Source organism: Electrophorus electricus, chromosome 9, assembly GCF_013358815.1.
Source record: "Electrophorus electricus isolate fEleEle1 chromosome 9, fEleEle1.pri, whole genome shotgun sequence".
NCBI lineage: Eukaryota > Metazoa > Chordata > Actinopteri > Gymnotiformes > Gymnotidae > Electrophorus > Electrophorus electricus.
Genome location: NC_049543.1, coordinates 18,257,643 through 18,277,277, shown reverse-complemented (window position 1 = coordinate 18,277,277; position 19,635 = coordinate 18,257,643). Strand labels below are relative to the sequence as shown.

At 39.9% G+C, this 19,635-nt stretch overlaps 1 protein-coding gene across 1 annotated transcript in view; it reads left to right on the top strand.

The window, feature by feature from the left end:
- LOC113590662 (canalicular multispecific organic anion transporter 1-like) overlaps positions 1–12,126 on the top strand; it is a 34,269-nt gene extending 22,143 nt beyond the window's left edge. The window contains 11 exon segments of the mRNA XM_035529713.1: positions 1,823–1,977; positions 2,078–2,233; positions 4,819–5,018; positions 5,162–5,288; positions 5,804–5,905; positions 6,281–6,424; positions 8,163–8,323; positions 8,601–8,765; positions 9,303–9,497; positions 11,101–11,111; positions 11,114–12,126. Of these exon segments, the coding sequence (XP_035385606.1) occupies positions 1,823–1,977; positions 2,078–2,233; positions 4,819–5,018; positions 5,162–5,288; positions 5,804–5,905; positions 6,281–6,424; positions 8,163–8,323; positions 8,601–8,765; positions 9,303–9,497; positions 11,101–11,111; positions 11,114–11,229 (1,532 nt within the window). The 3' untranslated portion in view covers positions 11,230–12,126.
- The last annotated feature ends 7,509 nt before the right edge of the window (positions 12,127–19,635 follow it).

Here is a 19,635-nt window from a genome sequence, read left to right as displayed (position 1 = left end):
CTGGTCATTTTCTTATATTCTTACAGGAACATCATCTGTGACTTTTGACGGAATTCAGACAAATATTTTGCTAGATTCAAGCTGCACATTTAATACCAGAAATGTAACTTATCATTGTAAATGTTTTTTGTTCACGTGTATAAGTTCAGTGTATAAGTCACAAAATTCATATTATTATATTACTATATTATTTTAATTTGCATCTTGTTAGCTGTAATCTAGTGCAGTTTTGAAATATGTAAAGAACTCAGTGAAATCTAGCCAGGCTAATGTCCAGCCACTACATGGTTGGGCATGATGTAACAGTCATTAACTCTCCCTATGAGAAAGAATGGGAGAAATCTATATGTCCCCCATATGAATTTAGAAATGTTTCTTTTTACATTTGTGTCCACATATTCATGAGAAATACACTACAGTATTTACATGGTATTTACCATGTATTTACCTGGTATTTACCATGGTATTTACCATGTAAATACAATATATCTCAGTTTTATCATGCTGCTATTTGCTATTTGATTTTTGGTCAGAATAATTACTATTATGTTTGACATGAACTGCTTTCATTAATATTATTATTTACATTTATATAGCATCTTTCTCAGATTCAAGGATGCTTTTCAGACAGGCAGATGCAAATTTATTTATCTGCAAATGGATATTTTTTGTGTATTTAGGTTGGAAAGCTCATTTAGCTCAAGCAAAAAAATAAAAAACCTTTTTAAAATGGAACTTTTTATTGACTGTTACAAGCAGTTGTTATGTTTGAACCTCACTTTTGGCTAAATTGTTTAGAAAAGGTCATTGCTGGAAACAAAGCTTGCATATTCATTTATAACACAAAAGAGCAGGATGCTTGCATACATCAATTATTAATCTTGCTCAAATACCTTTAAAATTATTTAGCAAAAATAAAAAAGCTTTCGTTTCCCCACTCTTCCCTTCACAGAGTAAAAGGTTAGAAACTGACCTTATAATGAAACTCTTTGGGTGCACATTTTAGACAAACCTGTATCTGCTACCTTAATGTAGAAACAAAGATGAATTCAAAGATCAAAATATATGGCCTGGATGCTCTCCTAGGCAGGTTTGAGACAGACCTATTTAAACATGCTTCAAAAATGGGTCTCCAAAAAGAGCTTAGCAATTACATAAATTTGCTCCATTTGTACTGGTGATACAGTGAAGACTTTATTTATCCTGAGGTTGACCAAACAGCAAAACAGACATAGATGCTTGCGGTCAGTGTAATGGTGTATGGCCATATGCACAGTAATTCCGAAAAACAGAATGTAGGAAACTGTAAAAGATCAGACAAACATCTATTTAATCAAAAGTGAGGCAGGAAGCAGGAGTTTAGGCACATATTGCTGGTTAGGAACACGTGCAAAGACCATAATCACATTTACCATGACAATATCTCCATTTGTTTACAATGGGTCATGCTATTTATGCTATTCCTATCAACACTGAACAGGACTAATCAAAATGTTGTTTCTGTGTTGCTGTTTCACATACGAAAAAAACAACAAAACCCTTTTAAGCACACCCCAATGATTCACACTATCAGTGAATAAACAATTAGAAGGCAGGAGATGCCTTACTCACGGAGTGCAGTGAATATGTTGTAATGACACACTGCAATGTCAACAGAGCCCATGTATCATGCCCTAAAGAAAAAGAAAATGCCTCTTGAGAATGCTTAAAAATATCCATTAGTGCATCTGTGATGTCATCTATTTATCTTTTTACTAAATCTACATGAGTGTTTACAAAAGCCTTAATGCACTGTTGTGACTCTCATCCCTGTCTCTGTCAGGCTTCCTGGTGTTTCTGGGCACACTAATCCTGGCTAATGGAGCTATCCGTGCCTCCAGGAGTCTACACACTTGTCTACTGTTCAACATCCTCAGAGTGCCCATGTTGTTCTTTGACACCACACCATCAGGAAGGGTGGTCAATCGCTTTGCAAAGGTACACATAAAGCCACCTGTGGTTTCCCACTTTGGCTTCATGCATGCTAAAAACCATAATACATTGCAATGAAGACAATGACCATCCAGTTCCCCTGCAGGACATATTTACAGTGGATGAGATGATCCCCATGTCTTTACGTTCCTGGGTCTTGTGTCTGCTGGGTGTGGTCGGCACCCTATTTGTCATCTGTCTTACCACACCACTCTTCACTGCAATTGTTGTGCCTCTTGCAGTGGTCTACTACTTTGTGCAGGTAATACTATAGCATCAGCCTACAAAGCAACATGATATAGAAATTATCTTTGCATTTACCCAACACTTTTAACCAAAGCAACTTACAATTATGACTGAGTAAAACTTGAGGTTAAGGCCCTTGAACCAGCAACCTTCCAGTTATTAGTCAAATACCTTAACCACTGAGCTACCACTACCGCAAGCTGAAAGCTGATTTCCAGTTACACCCTCTCGGGTGATAAATTTAAAGCCATATCCACAAGCAGACTGAATCACTATCACAAATGAAAGCTTTTTTCTTGTAATGTCATGCTGCTAAAGTTATTCTCTGTAGGTTATCATGATTTTGGGTACCAGCATATGGGAATTACTATTCTGGAATGAAAATCTGTTGTTTAGAACAGCTGCAAAAGTCCTGCCCATTTCAAAATGTTCTTCAGCGCTAAGCCAATCAAGTCAAGTAAAAATAGCACTTTTTAAATAGCACTTTTTACAACAGATGTCACAAAGCAGCTTTACAAATGTCTGAGACCAGGCCCCCAGTGATAAAGCCAAGGGAGACAGTGGCAATGAAAAACTCTCTAGAACATGAAGAAGAAACCTTGAGAGGGCCCATCCTCTGGCTGACAAAGGACAGCACAATAGTAACAAGTGTTTAGACAATAAGGAGCAGAATAAGTAACAAAAGAGAAAAAAATAAATAATAAAATGAAAAAATAAGCAGTTAATGTCTAGTCTGTTTTTTTAGAAATCCTAGTCTGGTCCCATGTCCAAAACCCATCCCATGCAAGAATGTCCATCAAGGGTAATGGAGAAGTAGTTAGCTGGGGTGGAGGTGTGGTGGGCTACAGCAGGGGACATCAGGGGGTGGTGGGAGTAGCCTTGGAAGCTGAGATGGGTTGAGGCTGAGTAATATCATGTCATCAGAGGTAGGTGTACCTTGGGAGAAAGAGAGACTAGATTATTAGGCATGTCCAGATACAATGCTGTGTAAATTAGGGAATTATAATGTGCAAAAATGGACTCTGGCAGATCTAATATGGCAGTATAGCTGAAAGGACAGAGCCAGAAGGAACAACATGTATGAGTACACCCTGGAACATAAGCACTCTCAGTCAACCAACTTGAGTGACAAAAGAAAACCCCAAAATGTACACCTTTGCCTAAGATGGGAAGTAGTTAATAAAATGTCTAAGATTTTTTTACAGATTTTTTACAGCCTAGCCTTAAATATTGAGACTGTGTCTGTGTCTTGAACTATTATAGGAAGGTTATTCCATAGTGTGGAAGCTTTATAGGAAAAGGTTTTGCCCCTGGGGTAGATTTTCTTATTCTTGGTACTAGTAAAGAGCCTACACATTTTGATCTAAGCAGACATGGTGGGTCGTAATGCACTAGGAATTCTCTAAGGTACTGTTTGGAAAGCCTAGTCAGTGCTTTGTAGGTTAGTGGAAGTATTGTATATTCAATACGAAACTTTAATGGGAGCCAATGTAAAATAGATAAGATAGGAGTGATATGATCAAATTTTCTAATTCTAGTAGGAACTCTGCATTTTGCTGCATTTTGAAGTAGCTGGCGCTTGTTTAGGCACTTAATGGTACAGCCATATAGTAAGGCATTACAGTAGTCCAATCTTGAAGTGAAAAATGCATGCACTAGCTTTTCTGCATCATGTGAGGAGAGAATGTTCTTAATCTTTGCAATGTTCCTGAGGTGGAGAAAGGCAGTCCTAGAAATATTTGAACAACAGATTGGGATCCATAAATACTCCAAGATCTTTAACTGTTAGAGAAGATGTGATTGGGAGACCATTAAGGTTCACTCAGTAATTAGAGAGCGAGGACTAAGATGTCTCTGGGCACCTCTGTTTTGTCAGGATTAAGTGAGAGAAAGTTTCTCAGCATCCAGTGTCTCAATGATACTAAACTCATATATGTCCTCTGGTTTGGCTGAGTCATATAGCTGAGTATCATCAATATAGCAGTGGAAACTAGCAGTGTTTACGTATAATAGCACCTAGATGTAGCATATATAAAGAAAAAAGCACAGGCCCTAGAGCTTACCCTTGTAGGACACCATAGCTAACCTTGTTGTATGCTGAAAAGTCTACATTTATGTTAACAAATTGGTAGCAACTGGCTAGGTAAAATCGAATCCAGGAAATGGCTATTCCCCTAATCCCAACATTTTTTATTCTATCTAGTAAAATTTTGTTATCTATAATGTCAAATTCTGCACTCAGATCAAGCAATATATGCAAAGAGGCATAACCCTGGTCAGAAGCCAACAACAGGTCATTAACTACTTTAATCAGTGCTGTCTCTGTAGTTTGATGAGGCCTAAACTCTGACTGAAAGACTTTATGTATCTGGCTCTGATTCAGGTATGAGCTTACCTGGTGAGCTACAGCTTTTTCTAGGATCTTGGAAATAAAAGGAAGGTTTGAGATTGGCCTGTAATTTGACAGCTGACATGGGTCGAGGTTACATTTTTTGTTAAGTGGTCTGAATACTGCTAATTTAAATGATGTAGGTAAGTAGACAATATTCAAGGAGGAGTTTATTAAATTTAAATATCACAAGCATGATTCTCACATTGCAGAGGTTCTATGTGGCCACGTCTCGGCAACTGAGGCGGCTGGACTCCGTTTCCCGCTCTCCCATCTACTCCCACTTTGGAGAAACAGTTTTGGGCCTCTCCGTCATCCGAGCTTATGGGCATCAGGAACGCTTCCTGGAGCGCAACAAGATCACCATTGATGACAACCTCAAGAGTGTCTATCCTTGGATTGTTTCTAATAGGTTCGCAACTTTTGCAAGGCAGTAGCCAATAAGCGGTACAACCAGGTCCTTTCAAGATGCTCTCTCAAGGTTTTGTCTTGAATAATGAATCTCATTTCTAAATATTGTTCTACTTAAAATGCTTGCGTCTTGTTAAATTTCAGGTGGCTCGCCATCCGATTGGAATTCCTGGGTAATCTGGTGGTGTTTTTCTCAGCCTTGTTTGCTGTGTTATCCCGAGATACCTTGGACAGTGGATTAGTTGGACTATCCATCTCCTATGCTTTAAATGTGAGACTAAATCCTTTATAACATGTTATTAGTACTAATGAATTTCATGGCAGTCTATGGGTTGCTAGATGAAATATGTTAACTTTTCAAGCTAAATTATGTTACGTGATTAAAATATAATGTAAATGAATGGAATTTGTCCTGGCAAGTGCAGTTTGACATTTTAGTGGGAATCCTAAGGGTTTTATTGTTCTATATTATTCTTTAAATGTCTGCATTAAACATCAAACATTTTTAACTATCCTACTATTTAAGGAAAGTACATAAGTTATAAGTATAGATAACTTGTATTCATTTAGATAATGTGAATTTACACCACATGTGAAATTAACCCTATATGATATAGTATATGGGAACCTATAGGTTCATACTAATATCAGTGGCATCTCAGTCAGGAGTTTTTGTTGCTTTGTTAATAACATCAATTAGTTTTTTCTGTGCTTAAAAATATTCAGTAGATGTTCACAAATGAATAATTTAAAAAAACTGTGCTCCTTTCCCTTACATATCATTAGGTGACTCAGACTTTGAACTGGTTCGTAAGAATGACATCAGAGCTGGAGACCAACATTGTGGCAGTGGAGAGAGTCAGCGAGTACACAGAGATTCCAAATGAGGTATACATCTTATTTATGAGGTCCACTAATTCCAAGGCAAACCAAACGTGACCAAGCAGTTATTATATCAAACAAATTATTTATTTGTTATAAATAATTTATATATAAATATCATGTACTATTTCACAGTACTACAGTACTCCATGTCAGCTGTTTCAGTACAAGATGGACCTAATAATTTTCCATAGTTCTTTCAAAACTATAACAATCCCACTCATATAACATACTCTATGGCTGTGTGGTCATGGTGGTATCACGGATTTGACTTTTAATGACACTTATTTTGTTAACCACATAAAAGAATGTGGTTTGCTGCAGATTTGCATGAAGTTGGTTTAACTCCTGTGTTACTTCCTTCCTTGGTGATACCTTTAGGCTGCATGGATCACAGAAAAACGGCCTTCAGCTGACTGGCCAAGCATGGGTAGGGTGCGCTTTGAGGACTACAAGGTCCGTTACCGACCAGAGTTGGACCTTGTTCTGCATGGGATAACCTGTGACATCGAAAGCAGTGAGAAGGTATATGAATAGTTTATCAATTCAATGCAGCACTAAAATCAAAGCCTATAGCACCTGGATTTCGAAAGCAGGGAAAATTGAACATGCTTCTGAGTGTAATCAAAAATCACAGGTAGCAAGGGAACATTTTTAATTCAAGAGGCTATAAATGGGAGCCTCCTCATGCATTATGGCTCCCATGGTGACACCTAGCCATGGTTTCCTTTGTTTCGGTTTCATTCTCTCCACACATTTTTGCTCTTGCTTTTGTCTCATTAGCCCTTGTCATTCTGTCTATGTTATCTTTGCTATCTTGTCATTCTGTCTATGTTATCTTTGCTATCTTGTCATTCTGTCTGTTATCTTTGCTTTTTTCTGGTTTCATCGCTGGACATAGTATAATGTTTCCTGCACTATGCTTATGTGCTGTGTTTCGTGGTGTGTCTCCCTCTTCTCAGTTTCATCATTAATTTATGTGATTATGCTATGTATTGGCTGCTTTATTATTTTCTTGCTGTTTTCTGTTTAATGCCCTTATTTCCGTTCTTTAGTAATGTACACTGGTTTTGTTTCATAGTCAACCTCCCCTGTAAAATGCCATGTAAAAATGCCATTGTAAAGGCTCTAGAAGGCACCAGAGCTCATCACATCAAGGGACAGAATGCCTCTTGTTGGCTGGATTTTGCGATCATATTTATCTTTGGGAAAGTACACCATAGGTTTGGGGAATTGTAACCCATGTTTTCGCTTCTTTTAATTAAGTATGTGGTAAAATCAATCATCAAATATCTTTAGGTAAAAAAGTAGCACATAACTTCTGTTATCTTCTTTCATGACAGCTACTGCAGCCTGAGTGTGAATAGCATACACATTTCAATTATGCTACAGTGACAATTAAGTCACGTTAAGCCATATAATAATTAAAATGATAAGACAATTGTTAGGCCAGAAAATCAGCTGATAGTTTTGACAGTGGTGTGAAAGGGAAGGATAGGAGCCTTCAGACACCTCCCACTCACTACATTCACTGTTGCACCCACGTTCACTGGGCAGATGTTGTGGCGTAGCTGCCAACACTCCAGTGCTGTCCTCATCTTTACTTCTCCTGTTCCTCTCCCATTTGCAATACGTCAGATTGTTTCTCCTTTAACCCTTTCAATTTGATGGGGTCATGTCTATATTTTTCACAGGTTGAACATTTATGAGAACAAATTTGCTTTTTTGTCTTTTTATGTAGTGTCTGAGTCAATGATCATATTCCCATATTCTGAGGGAACTGTTCTATAGTTTTCTGCTTTGACATCAATATAACACATAGATAGGACTACTGGCAGTCCTCAGTTCATTTCTTAAATGTATGGTCAACTTCAACCTTCTTTATTGTTTAATATTCTAAATATTTTAGATCCAAAAGTATGGGAGAGAATAGAATTGCTTGGATAGAACTGTCCAAAATTTCCACTAGCAAAAATGGGTTGAGACTAAATCCTGTTAAAACTGCTATAGTCAGAACTACATTTGATTCGTTACAATAATTTTTATTATCATATTTCTTTGCTAAAGTCCTACATATATGTTCAGTTCATAACTGTTGTATGCTTTGAATTTTTTCTTTTGAAGACTTGTCTGCTGTAGCTGACCTAATCTAACTAGATTAATTTTATAACCTTCAAATTGTAATTCACAGGTATTTTTAATGTTTTTAGATGGTCTCTGGTTGCGTCACTGTCCTGCCTTGTGGTGGATTTCTAATTTGTAGATCGGCATTGTGGGTCGCACTGGAGCGGGCAAGTCCAGCCTGACCAACTGTCTGTTCCGTATCATTGAGGCGGCCGAGGGTCGAATTCTCATAGACGGGGTGGACATTGCTATCTTGGGCCTCCATGACCTCAGGAGCAAGACTGACCATCATTCCTCAGGGTGATGGATAGATTTCGCATCAGTGCACTTGCTCGAAGATGTTCTGCACAAACAAACAGAGGAGTACCAGTGGGGCAAATGTTGCAGCACTACAAAAATAATTTCTGCCCTGTTGTGGAAGGCATTAAGAACAGCATCTTATGCTTATTTTAAAAAATCCTAGAGGTAACCTAGTTTTTCTCAAAGGTTTCTGTAATCTACACTTGTTTGTTTGTTTTTTTGTTGTCTGTGATGCTAAGGGATAATGGGTTGAAATCAATCTGGTTTCATATGCAGGACCCGGTGCTGTTTTCTGGGAGTCTGCGATGAATTTGGACCCATTTGAGAAGTTTAGTGATGAGGAGATCTGGAAAGTTCTTGAGCTGGCTCACTTGAAGGACTACGTAGGGAGTCTGGCAGCAGGGCTGCAGCACGAGGTCTCAGAGGGAGGGGAGAATCTCAGGTTGGTTTGCCCAAGCATAAAGAAGCATTTAATCCTACAGTTTCTGACCATCTACAACAATGCATTCACAGTCTCCAAACAGAAATACTCTGAAATATAGCTTAATCATATTAGATCTACATTATATGGATCATTATCTTTAAATACACTGGTTGTCTTCTAGATTTATATTTATAGTTGGATCTGCAAATATGTTTTCCATATGTTTGCCATATTGTTGCTATGTTATGTTATAGTTCTTGACCTTCTTTACCCGTTCGTTCATAAAATACCTAGCAAGGCATTAAGGTGAGAGTGGCAATGTATCTTCCATTGCAGAGGCAACTACTGAAGTAGCCTAGCCTAGTATTTATTTACCCAATCTTTGGGATACAGTAGACATTTCATATCTTTGTTCAAACCCAGCTCCCACCATGCCTGAACCAAGCCTTCAGGAGAACTGATTAATTGATAGATATATACTGGGTTAGGAAGCAAAAATGTGGAGCAGCCAGCAAGTTCTGAGGACAGAACTGTGAAATGTGCCATCTTTCCTAGCTTGGGTCAGAGGCAGCTGCTCTGTCTGGCCAGAGCTCTGCTGCGCAAGTCAAAGATTCTGATCCTGGATGAGGCCACAGCCGCAGTGGACCTGGAGACTGACGGCCTGATCCAGGGCACCATCCGGCGCGAGTTTGCCCACTGCACTGTGCTCACCATTGCCCACCGTCTTCACACCATCCTAGACAGCTCACGGTGAGAAGGGGCCATTAGGGCTATCTAAAATGAAAGTGCAAGAATTTCTTGACTCAGACATAACTAAGGGGGAACTTATAAAGGTAATTAATGCCTTGTCTGCAGGTAAGGTGCCGGGGCCTAATGGCTTCACTGCAGAATATTTCAAGAGCTTTGCATCAGAAATAGCTTAATTTCTGCTGGAGGTGTTTACAAAGGCATTAGTGAGGAGTGTATTCTTGGGGACTTTGAGGCAGACCTTCATTAATCTTGTTCCTAAGTTGTCTCCAGTAGCTGCTATTTCTCTGGATGCTGAAAAGGCATTGCATATGGTTAAATGTGGCCATTGATTCAAAATTCTGAGAGTATGGGTTGGGCAACACCTTTATAAAAGTGGATTCAGTTATGTAAACATGTAGGCACCCAGAGCATGTAATACAAACCAATGAGCTCATTTATGAATAGTTTGCACTTGGGAGGAGATCAAGGGCTCATCTCCTTTCTTGTTTGATTAAGCTATGGAAACTTTGTCAGTTGCCATGAGGAGGGAGACAGACTTCCAGGTTACCTTAGAAGGAATTTCAGTGCATAAACTCATGCTTTATGCAGATTATATATTATTACTTGTAACCAACCCTGGAAGGATATTTTCAGGTTATAGTTTGAATTGGTCCAAGTCAGAATAGCGTTTTCCCCTTCAAATATCTTCCAACCAGGTGAATTTCAGTGGCCCAAGCAAGGTATCTGATATCTAGGCATCCTGTTGTCCCCTCGGGTGAAAGACCTGGTTAATGTCAATGCGGATCCATTATTACATAAAATCTCTTGTGATGTTAATAGATGAGTGGCTCTTATTTTTTTTCTGTGGATGGGAATGTCAATGTTATAAAAGTGAATTGCATTCCCAAACTCAATTACATCATTCACTCTCTTCCATTGGATCGTCTGTATTTCAGGTGGTTGGATAACAAAAACATTTATTTCAAATGGTAAATGATCCTTTAAACCTCAGTAAATTACAAAGACATTCTTTTAATCTAACATTTCTCTTACAAGTGTGAATAGCTCTATTAGGATAGTGAATGAAGGACAGAATGTTAGTGGTCAGACATGAGTTAGCAGTAGATGTGATAAAGCATGAGACTGGAAATTGGTAAGCAACAGTTTCAGGTTTTACATTGAATTGCATTATTTATGCGAAAGCTAGACATGGTGATGCATTTAGCAGGTGAGCAAATACTTTATTTTATTGAACTAACAATTACATATGAGGACAGAATTGAGGAAGCCTTTAAATGAAAAACTGAAATATGCACACTTGATTGCTGAGGTGAGGGAACTCTGGTGGCAAAGCACATATTAAGGCAGTAGAGATAAGGACTAGAGGATTTGTAGCCAAGACAGCCACTTGCTTATTGCTGAGTTTGCTTTTTAGAGACGTTCACCAAGAGTAGCATTAAGATTATCAGAAGTAGCTGAAAGGGCTAGTCAGTCGCAGGAGGTAACTGATTACTTGAGGGAGGTGCATCATGAGTTCCACATTGTAACTGGTGGAGTCGTAGGACTGATGGTACTGAGTGTTATTTTAAATTGTGCCTTGAGCCATTTCCATTTCTATGCACAGGGTGATGGTATTGATGCTGGGAAAATAGTGGAGTTCGATTCCCCAAGCATACTGTTTGAGAAGAGGGGCCACTTCTATTCCCTGGCAAAGAAGCCGGAATCTCCTCGATACCAATACACAGTAATTTAAGAACTGCATAAGTGGCAGCCCAGAGCATCCGACAATGAACAAGAAGTGGCATGCATGATTGTGGTTGCCAGTGTTCTCTGCTATGGTCCCACTAAGCATATGCAAGGAGGACAGCACCATTCCAGGAGACACTGAGTCTATAAACCACACTGGATATGAGCTTCCATTCAATTATTTAACTGGAAAAGTGCAATACAAGAAAGGGCTTCCCACTGCAGCTTTGTCACTACATATTACTCTTAAATTGCTTTTGTGCACTTCATCCTGCTCCTGTTGTCATCTGTCGTCAACTACTGAGGCTGGCATATTAATTCCATGATATTTCATATATGAAGTTGTGTCCTTGGCTTAATTATTTTCCATGACCTTTCCACGTTGTATCACTTCTTAATTTTTGGATAATCTATCGCTTAGCTTTTTGGCCAGAACTCAGGCCGTACTATCAACTAATCAACACAAAATTAGTTAAATCAACTTGTAGCAATGTGACGATTGGCCACCTCTTAGCATCTCTGTTTTATTATTTCTCTCTGTCGTATCTTTTTTTCATTTACTTCCTTGTTCCGCTCCTTGGTTTCGTTTTCTCCGGCCCTTCTCTGTTCCTTTATTCCAGTCCGTGTTTTAGTTCTCCCTGTTATGTTTACCTGCATCTGATTTTCTTTGATTGTCTTGGTTATTTTAGCCCTGTGTTTTGTCTTCTAGTTTGTTGGTTGTTGTGGTAAGTTATGTTCTTCTGTCCGGTTTGCCCTCTGCTCTGTTACTGTTGTCCTCATCATTGCTTTTCTGTTTACTCTGGTCATGTGTTATTTTACACTCAGTGTTACCCCTTTGCCTCTGTTTGTTTTACCCTTTGTGTTCGTGTTTCCTCAATTAATAAACCGCCTCCTGCATTTTGCATCTACCTCTCGCCTTGTTCCTGTTGAAGCGTTACAAGCAACAGCACCTTTTGATTTAAAATTAGAACTGCTTCATATACAATACCTCACACCTACAGTTATCATTGTGAGTTAGACTGGAAGAATGCTTGGCTTTAAATGAAGCTACACCAATAGGATATAATAACGCACATAATCCTTGTTTACATGACAAGCAACCATTCTTACTCTTCATACCAATGACAAAACAGGTTACAAATTAAATTCCTTTGAAATTCTTAAATTGAACATAATATCTACAAGTAAGACATCTTTAGTTATTCTCACTAATTACTGTAACTTTGGCAGCAAGGAGGGAGTGAGAGGTGAGTGAAAGTCAAGAGAATTTTTATTCTCCATAACAGCTTGACTCAATTGAACCTCAAACAAAAAAGCTGACAGTTAAAAGTTTAGTTCCAATGCAAGCAGTTTTCATTTGGTTATTTTTAAATCCTTTGAGTGTTTATGTGCAGTTCTGGAAAGGGTAACAAGAATATTACTAGTAATTCAGGCCTGCAAACTACAATGCAGATTTTATTAATGAATTTACAGATGTTATATTTTTTTCGCACTGATTTTAACTGCTTTGTATTTGCTGGTTATTTTAAATTACATATTGACAATCTGGAGGACAATTGGGATCTTTTCATCATATTGACTGGTAGCACACACTTTCATGATCATACTCTGGATTTGGTCATCTCAAAAGGTCTCAACAGGCCTCTATTAAGGATGTAGCTTGTCAGATCATTACTGTGTGTTCTTACATATGTCGACCTAACTAGAACTCAAGACCAGATTAGTCAGTCATGAGAAGAAGTTTATAAATGACAGAACACCTACATATTTCATGAGCAAATGTGCAGAATCCATAGAAACAATCCAAGTCTGTTGATGCTCTGCTGTATACCTTCAGATAACAAATTGTTAGTGTTATGGATGAGATTACTCCAGTTACAGCAAAAACCATTTCATGCCAAAAGAAAGTACCATGGAGAAATGCTACCACATTTCAAATCCAAAAGAGAGAATACAGGAACTTCTGATGCACAAAGAAATCTTCAGAATCTTGCTATGCATACCAGGCCCGCAGACTACGGCGTCGCCTAAGTCCGAATGCTGAACGGGGAGACACCGCAAGAGGTGTGAAAGGAAGCAGAAGCAGGGTAAGCGAGCTGGGGTCTGTGCTAGGCTAAAAGCTAATCCTAGCAGACCAGCTCTACCATCTCTATTCCTTTCAAATGTCTGCTCCTTGGATAATAAACTGGACTGCATCAAACTCCAGCAGACTACAAAGCGAGAGTTCAGAGACTGCTGTGTTTTAGTCTTTACTGAAACATGGCTCAGCGACAGTATTCCAGATGTTGCCATTCATCTGGATGGATTAGTCTCAATCCGTGCCGATAGAGACAATGCACTCTCCAGCAAAACATGTGGCGGAGGAGTATGCATTTATATCAATGAGTCCTGGTGTAAAAACTCTGTGCTTGTCGTTAAGTACTGCTCACTGCTGGTGGAGTTTGCTATTGTCAGATGCAGACCTTTTTATTTACCGCGGGAATTCACCTCCGTGTTTATAAACACGCTGTACATTCCACCCAGCGTGAACACACGAGAGGCTCTATAGGAACTATATGGAGCGATTAGTGAACTGCAGAACGTTCATCCAGACGGACTGTTTATTGTTGCTGGAGACTTCAACCATGCAAATCTCAAGTCAGTACTGCCTAAATTCCATCAACATGTGAACTTTGCAACGAGAGGAGTGAACGTGCTGGATCTCAACACAAACATTTCCATTGCGTACCGGGCAGAGCCCCACCCCCACCTCGGATACTCTGATCACATGTCTGTAATGTTGATTCCTGCATATAGACCGATCGTCAGACGCTCGAAACCGCTTCTGAAGCAGGTGAGAACCTGGCCAGCAGGAGCCATCTCTGCTCTTCAGGACTGTTTTGAGCAGACGACTTGGATCACATTCAAGGAGGCTGCTACTGACGGTGGCACTGTTAACCTGGAAGAGTATACAGCATCAGTGACTGGCTACATCAGCAAGTGCATTGATGATGTTATTGTCTCCAAGACCATCACCACACGCCACAACCAGAAGCCATGGATGATTGCTGAGGTGCGCATTGCTACTGAGGACCCGTGACTCAGCCTTCAGAACAGGTGACAGAGAGGCTCTCAGGAAAACAAGAGTCACATCTGATCAGGGAAGCAAAGCGTGCACATGCAAAGAAGATCCATGGACACTTCAAAGACACTGGTGACACACGGCGCATGTGGGAGGGCATTCAGGCCATTACTAACTACAGGAAAACATTACCTTCCTGTGACAGTAATGCCATCCTCCCAGATGCACTGAATGACTTTTATGCATGGTTTGAGGCGCAGAACAATGTTGCAGCAGAAAAGTCCATCCCTCCGCAAAATGACCAGGTGCTGTGCCTGACGGCAGCTGATGTGAGGCATACTTTGCATGGAGTTAATCCACGGAAAGCTGCTAGACCAGACAACATCCTGGGTTGTGTGCTCAGAGAATGTGCTGACCAACTCATTCAATATCTCTCTGAGCTGCGCCGTGGTCCCAATATGCTTCAAGACCACCACCATCGTCCCCGTGCCTAAGAAGCCCACGGTGTTATGTCTCAATGATTACTGTCCCATCGCACTCACATCCATCATCATGAAGTGCTTCGAGAGACTCGTCATGAGACACATCAAGACCCAGCTTCCCCCTTCTCTGGACCCCCTGCAGTTCACATACCGCTCCAACCGCTCTACAGATGATGCCATCTCTACCACACTTTATCTGGCACTCAGACATCTGGATAAAAAGGGCACCTACATAAGAATGCTGTTCATAGACTTAAGTTCAGCATTCAACTCCATTGTTCCTCAGCATCTGATTAGAAAGTTGAGCTTACTGGGCTTGAACACCTCCCTCTGCAACTGGATCCTGGATTTCTTGACTGGTAGACCTCAGTCAGTCTGGATTGGGAGCAGCACTTCCAACACCACCACACTGAGTACTGGTGCTCCCCAGGGCAGCGTGCTCAGCCCTCTGCTGTTCAGACTGCCGACTCATGACTGTGCAGTGATGTACAGTTCAAATCACATCATCAAGTTTGCTGATGACACGACTGTGGTGGGTCTCATCAACAAAGACAACGAGTCAGCATACAGAGAGGAGGTGCAAGAACTGGTGAGCAACAGGTCAACAACCTGTATCTGAATGTTGACAAGACAAAATAAATGGTTGTTGACTTCAGGAGAGCAAGGCGAGATTACTCCCTGCTTGCCATCAACGGCTCCTCAGTGGAGATCATCAAGAACATCAAGTTCCTTGGTGTTCACATAGCAGAGAACCTCACCTGGTCCCTGAACACCAGTTTCATCACCAAGAGAGCCCAGCAATGTCTTTACTTCCTTCGGAAGCTGAGGGAAGCCCATCCCCCATCAACCATCCTCACTACCTTCTACAGAGGTACTGTAGAGAGCATCCTGAGCAGCTGCATCATTACCTGGTTTGGGAACTGCACCGCCTTTGACCGCAAGACCCTCCAGAGAATAGTGAGAACAGCTGAGAAGATCATTAGGGTCTCTCTTCTCTCCATCACAAACATCTACATAACACGCTGCATCCGGAAAGCCACCAACATTGTGAAAGACCCCACACACCCCTCACATGAACTGTTCACCCTTTTGCCATCTGGAAGAAGGTACCACAGCATCCAGTCCCGCACCTCCAGACTGTGCAACAGCTTCTTCCCAGAAGCCATTAGACTCCTGAACTCTGGCTAACTCCAATTCCAATTCAGATTCCAAAATGGGCACTTTTATACATGTTTATACACAGTCACACACACACACACACACACACATACACACACATACATATATACATACATACATACATTTCTATACACACACTTACACATTGTTTTGCATTGGACTAGTGCTGAAGTCAAACCTCACACAAACTATGCACTCCTGTTGCAGTCTTGCACATTATCCTACTTGCTGCTAGAGTACTGTCCTAAACCAGCACTGTACTCTGAACTGTTCTGGCTGCTACAGGTGACTGCTTCGTTCAGGGTAGCATGTCACTGATTCCTATGCACAACTCGCTTTACATATGCCCAATACTGTGTAGTGGACTAAATAATTGCACTGTCTACTCATTTTGTATTTGTTCTGTCCTGTATTTATTATTGTTTATTTAATGTTTATTTAATGACATTTTTGCACTATATTCGACTGTTTGCACTTGTGTAGCATGTTGTCTGTTGCACTGTTGTTTTGTGTTGCACCATGGTCCTGGAGGAACATTGTCTCATTTTTGTTGTGTACTTGTATATAGCTGAAATGACAATAAAACCTCTTTGAACTTTGAAAGATTGGCTGCATGATTGCAATACATTAATATGCCAAGCTAGACAATTTTCTCCAAAATACTTTTCAACATGCTTGACAAATTAACAAACTCATAAACACAAATGGCCTATTAATTAGTCTCAAATGAACAATGTAATTATTTTATATCCTTTGTAAGCGCTAAAATTAATATTTTTTGTGATTGTGTGTTTCCTCCATAAATAAACTGCCCCCTGCACAGCCTTTCGCCTGTTCCGATTGGAAATGATACAATATCCACCAATGCGACGTCTCCATCACTATGTAAAGTTATTATGGTTAAAAGGTTAAGTGCCATTAACAATTTTAATCAATACAGTACATTACCACAAATCAGTAACTTGCAGCCTCAATGCCTTGGTGAGTACCTTCTTAAAGTATTTCACTCCATAGCAGCCAACATACTTGAAATGCTTCTCACACACTTTTTGGGCACTGCAAATTGCAGTTGTGAAGCATCTGCTTAAAAAAAGGAAAATGTGGAAGCAACTCTAAGTAATTACAGGCCCATTTCCAATCTACTGTTCATTGAGAAAATCATTTTCAAGCAAATTTCAGTCAGATTTTCATCTTACTTATAGTACTGAGACTGCTCTAATGAAAGTAATTGTTGACTATTTAAATACAGACTTTGGGAAAATATCAAGTTTAGTACTGCGCAATCTTTGTGCAGCCTTTGATACAATAGCCCATTCATGTAGATAGACTTGAAAAGTGGGTCGGATTAAATAATAAGTTATTATTTAACTTATACAAGCTTCTCCTTCATCATATATTACAAAATTTTAGGCTTACCACAGCTATGCAGATAACAATTAGATTTACTTAGCTCTCTTTTCAAACAATTATGGTCCCATCGACTCTCTTTGAAAGTATATTGAGCACATCACTCATAGGATGGGCCAAAACTTTGTGTAGTTGAATATGGATAAAACAGGCAATAGCAATGCAAGGCACAGACTAGCTGCCTTGTTGGACTTAAAAGCCATAAAATCTAAAGAGCTAGCTCATAACCTTGGCATAGCCTCTGATCACAGTTTTAGCAGTCCATTAAATCAGTTACTAAATCAACTTAAGAACAAGATTAACAAGATCAGAGATTTCCTGGTAAAACCAGATCTATAAAACTCTAAAAATGCTTTTATCTCTAGCTGGGTTGACTACTGTAATGGCCTCCTAATGGGACACTCAAAAAGATAATCAAACAGCTATGATTGATTCAAAATGCAGCTGCAATAGGTTTCACTAGGAGCAAAAGATAAGAACAATTTATTCTTATTCTTAAGTCTTTATACTGGCTACCACTAATTTACAGAGATGACTGTGTTATTGCTGGTCTATAAATCGATTAATGGTGTTGGACCAACTAACTGATATGCTGCAGGGATATGAGCCAGGGTGAGCTCTCATATCATTAAGAACTCGTTACTTAATCCTGCCCAGGGTAAAGACAGCATGTAGAGACAGTGTTTAGCTATTATGGTATTTTTAAATGCAACCAGTTTTCAGATATTAGAAGGGCCTAGGCTTTCAGCTCAGGTCAATCACTTTTTCCACGAATCCCATCGCACTGGATTTTCAACTTTTAAGCATTACTGTTCACTTTTATTTCTTGTTTATATTTTTGATTTTATATATATTTTTGGGACAGCATGCATGTAGTATGAGTGATGCCTGGATGCCCATTACACAAGGTCATGTGAACCCATTCCAGAAGTGTTCCTCTAAGGGAAGCTGGAACATATTTTTTACTGGGGGGGCACTCCTCTGGGCTAGGGTCATCATTGAGAGCCTCCTCTAGGTCCTCTTGAAAGTCCCACCATATAGGAGCTAGGAAGCTGCTGTTAGGCAGGATTGGCTCTGGATCCTGGTTAGTCTATGCCCTATAGTGGATACGCAATAAAGCATCAGCCTTCTGATTTTTGGAACCAGGTCTGTAAGACACAGAAGCAAAACTGGGAGAAGAACAATAACCACCTGGCTTGCCCTGTGTTCAGTCCCCGAGCTGACTTGAGGTACTCCATGTTTCTAACCAGTGTCTAAATTGATCCAGTGCTAGTTTGACAGCGCAAAGCTCCGGTTCCCTACATCATAAGTGCAGGGATGAGTGTGGTTCCTGGTATTCATAACAATTTTACCTCATTGTTTGTTTGTTTGTTTGTTTGTTTTTTTCATTTTTGGCAAAAACCTTCCTAAGGTGATAGATCTTGGGATGAAATGAACTTTATTATTCTTCTATGTCTATGTAAAGCAAATAGATTTATGATTGCAATCAGACTGCATCTGCTTGTGGATACCTGAAGCATATGCAATAAAAAATATTCTTAATGTACGTTAAAGGAGCAGTCTGTAGCATCTAGCAGTGAAGTTGCAGATTGACAACCAGTTGAATACCCTTTCCTCACCTTTCCAATGATACAATATATTGTTATAAAACATAAATGAAAATTTAAAGTAGTTCATATCGTGTTATGTTATTGGTCAGGGTATTCCCCAAGGATCTGTTCTTGGCCCCTTGCTTTTTATCACTTACTTGGGGTTAAGCTTTTTACATCCTCTGGCAAACCTGAAATATCTGGTAGATAACCATATGCAAACTGTTAAGTGTTGGCGCCAGGCCGAGGCCCCTACCGGCCACCAGAGGGAGGCCTCGAGTTAACCACACCACTAATCAGGCTTAACACCCAACAGCTGGGCTAGACCTTATATAAGCCCAGTGAACCAATCATTTAGTGCTGGGTCTTAGCAAAAGTTCTGATCCAAGCTCCTAGCCGGTAGCTTAAGGTATTGAGGTCTGTGTTTTTACACATCCCCTCCTCTCTCCAGTTTTCCCTCTTGAGTTTATCGGGGGCTTCCCTTAGCAATTCAAGTTCCTCCCTGTTTTCTGGTTTTGTTGGGAAGTTTGAGTATTCTTCAGTGCATCGGGATTGCCATTTCTTCCCCTGGAGTCCTTTGTTCTCCCTTTTTTCCACACTCGGTGTGGTGTTTAGTTTTTCCTTTTGTGTTACCTGACCCAAACCCTAACTGTTCGGCACATGGGCCCACTATTGTTAGAATGTGGTTGCTCACC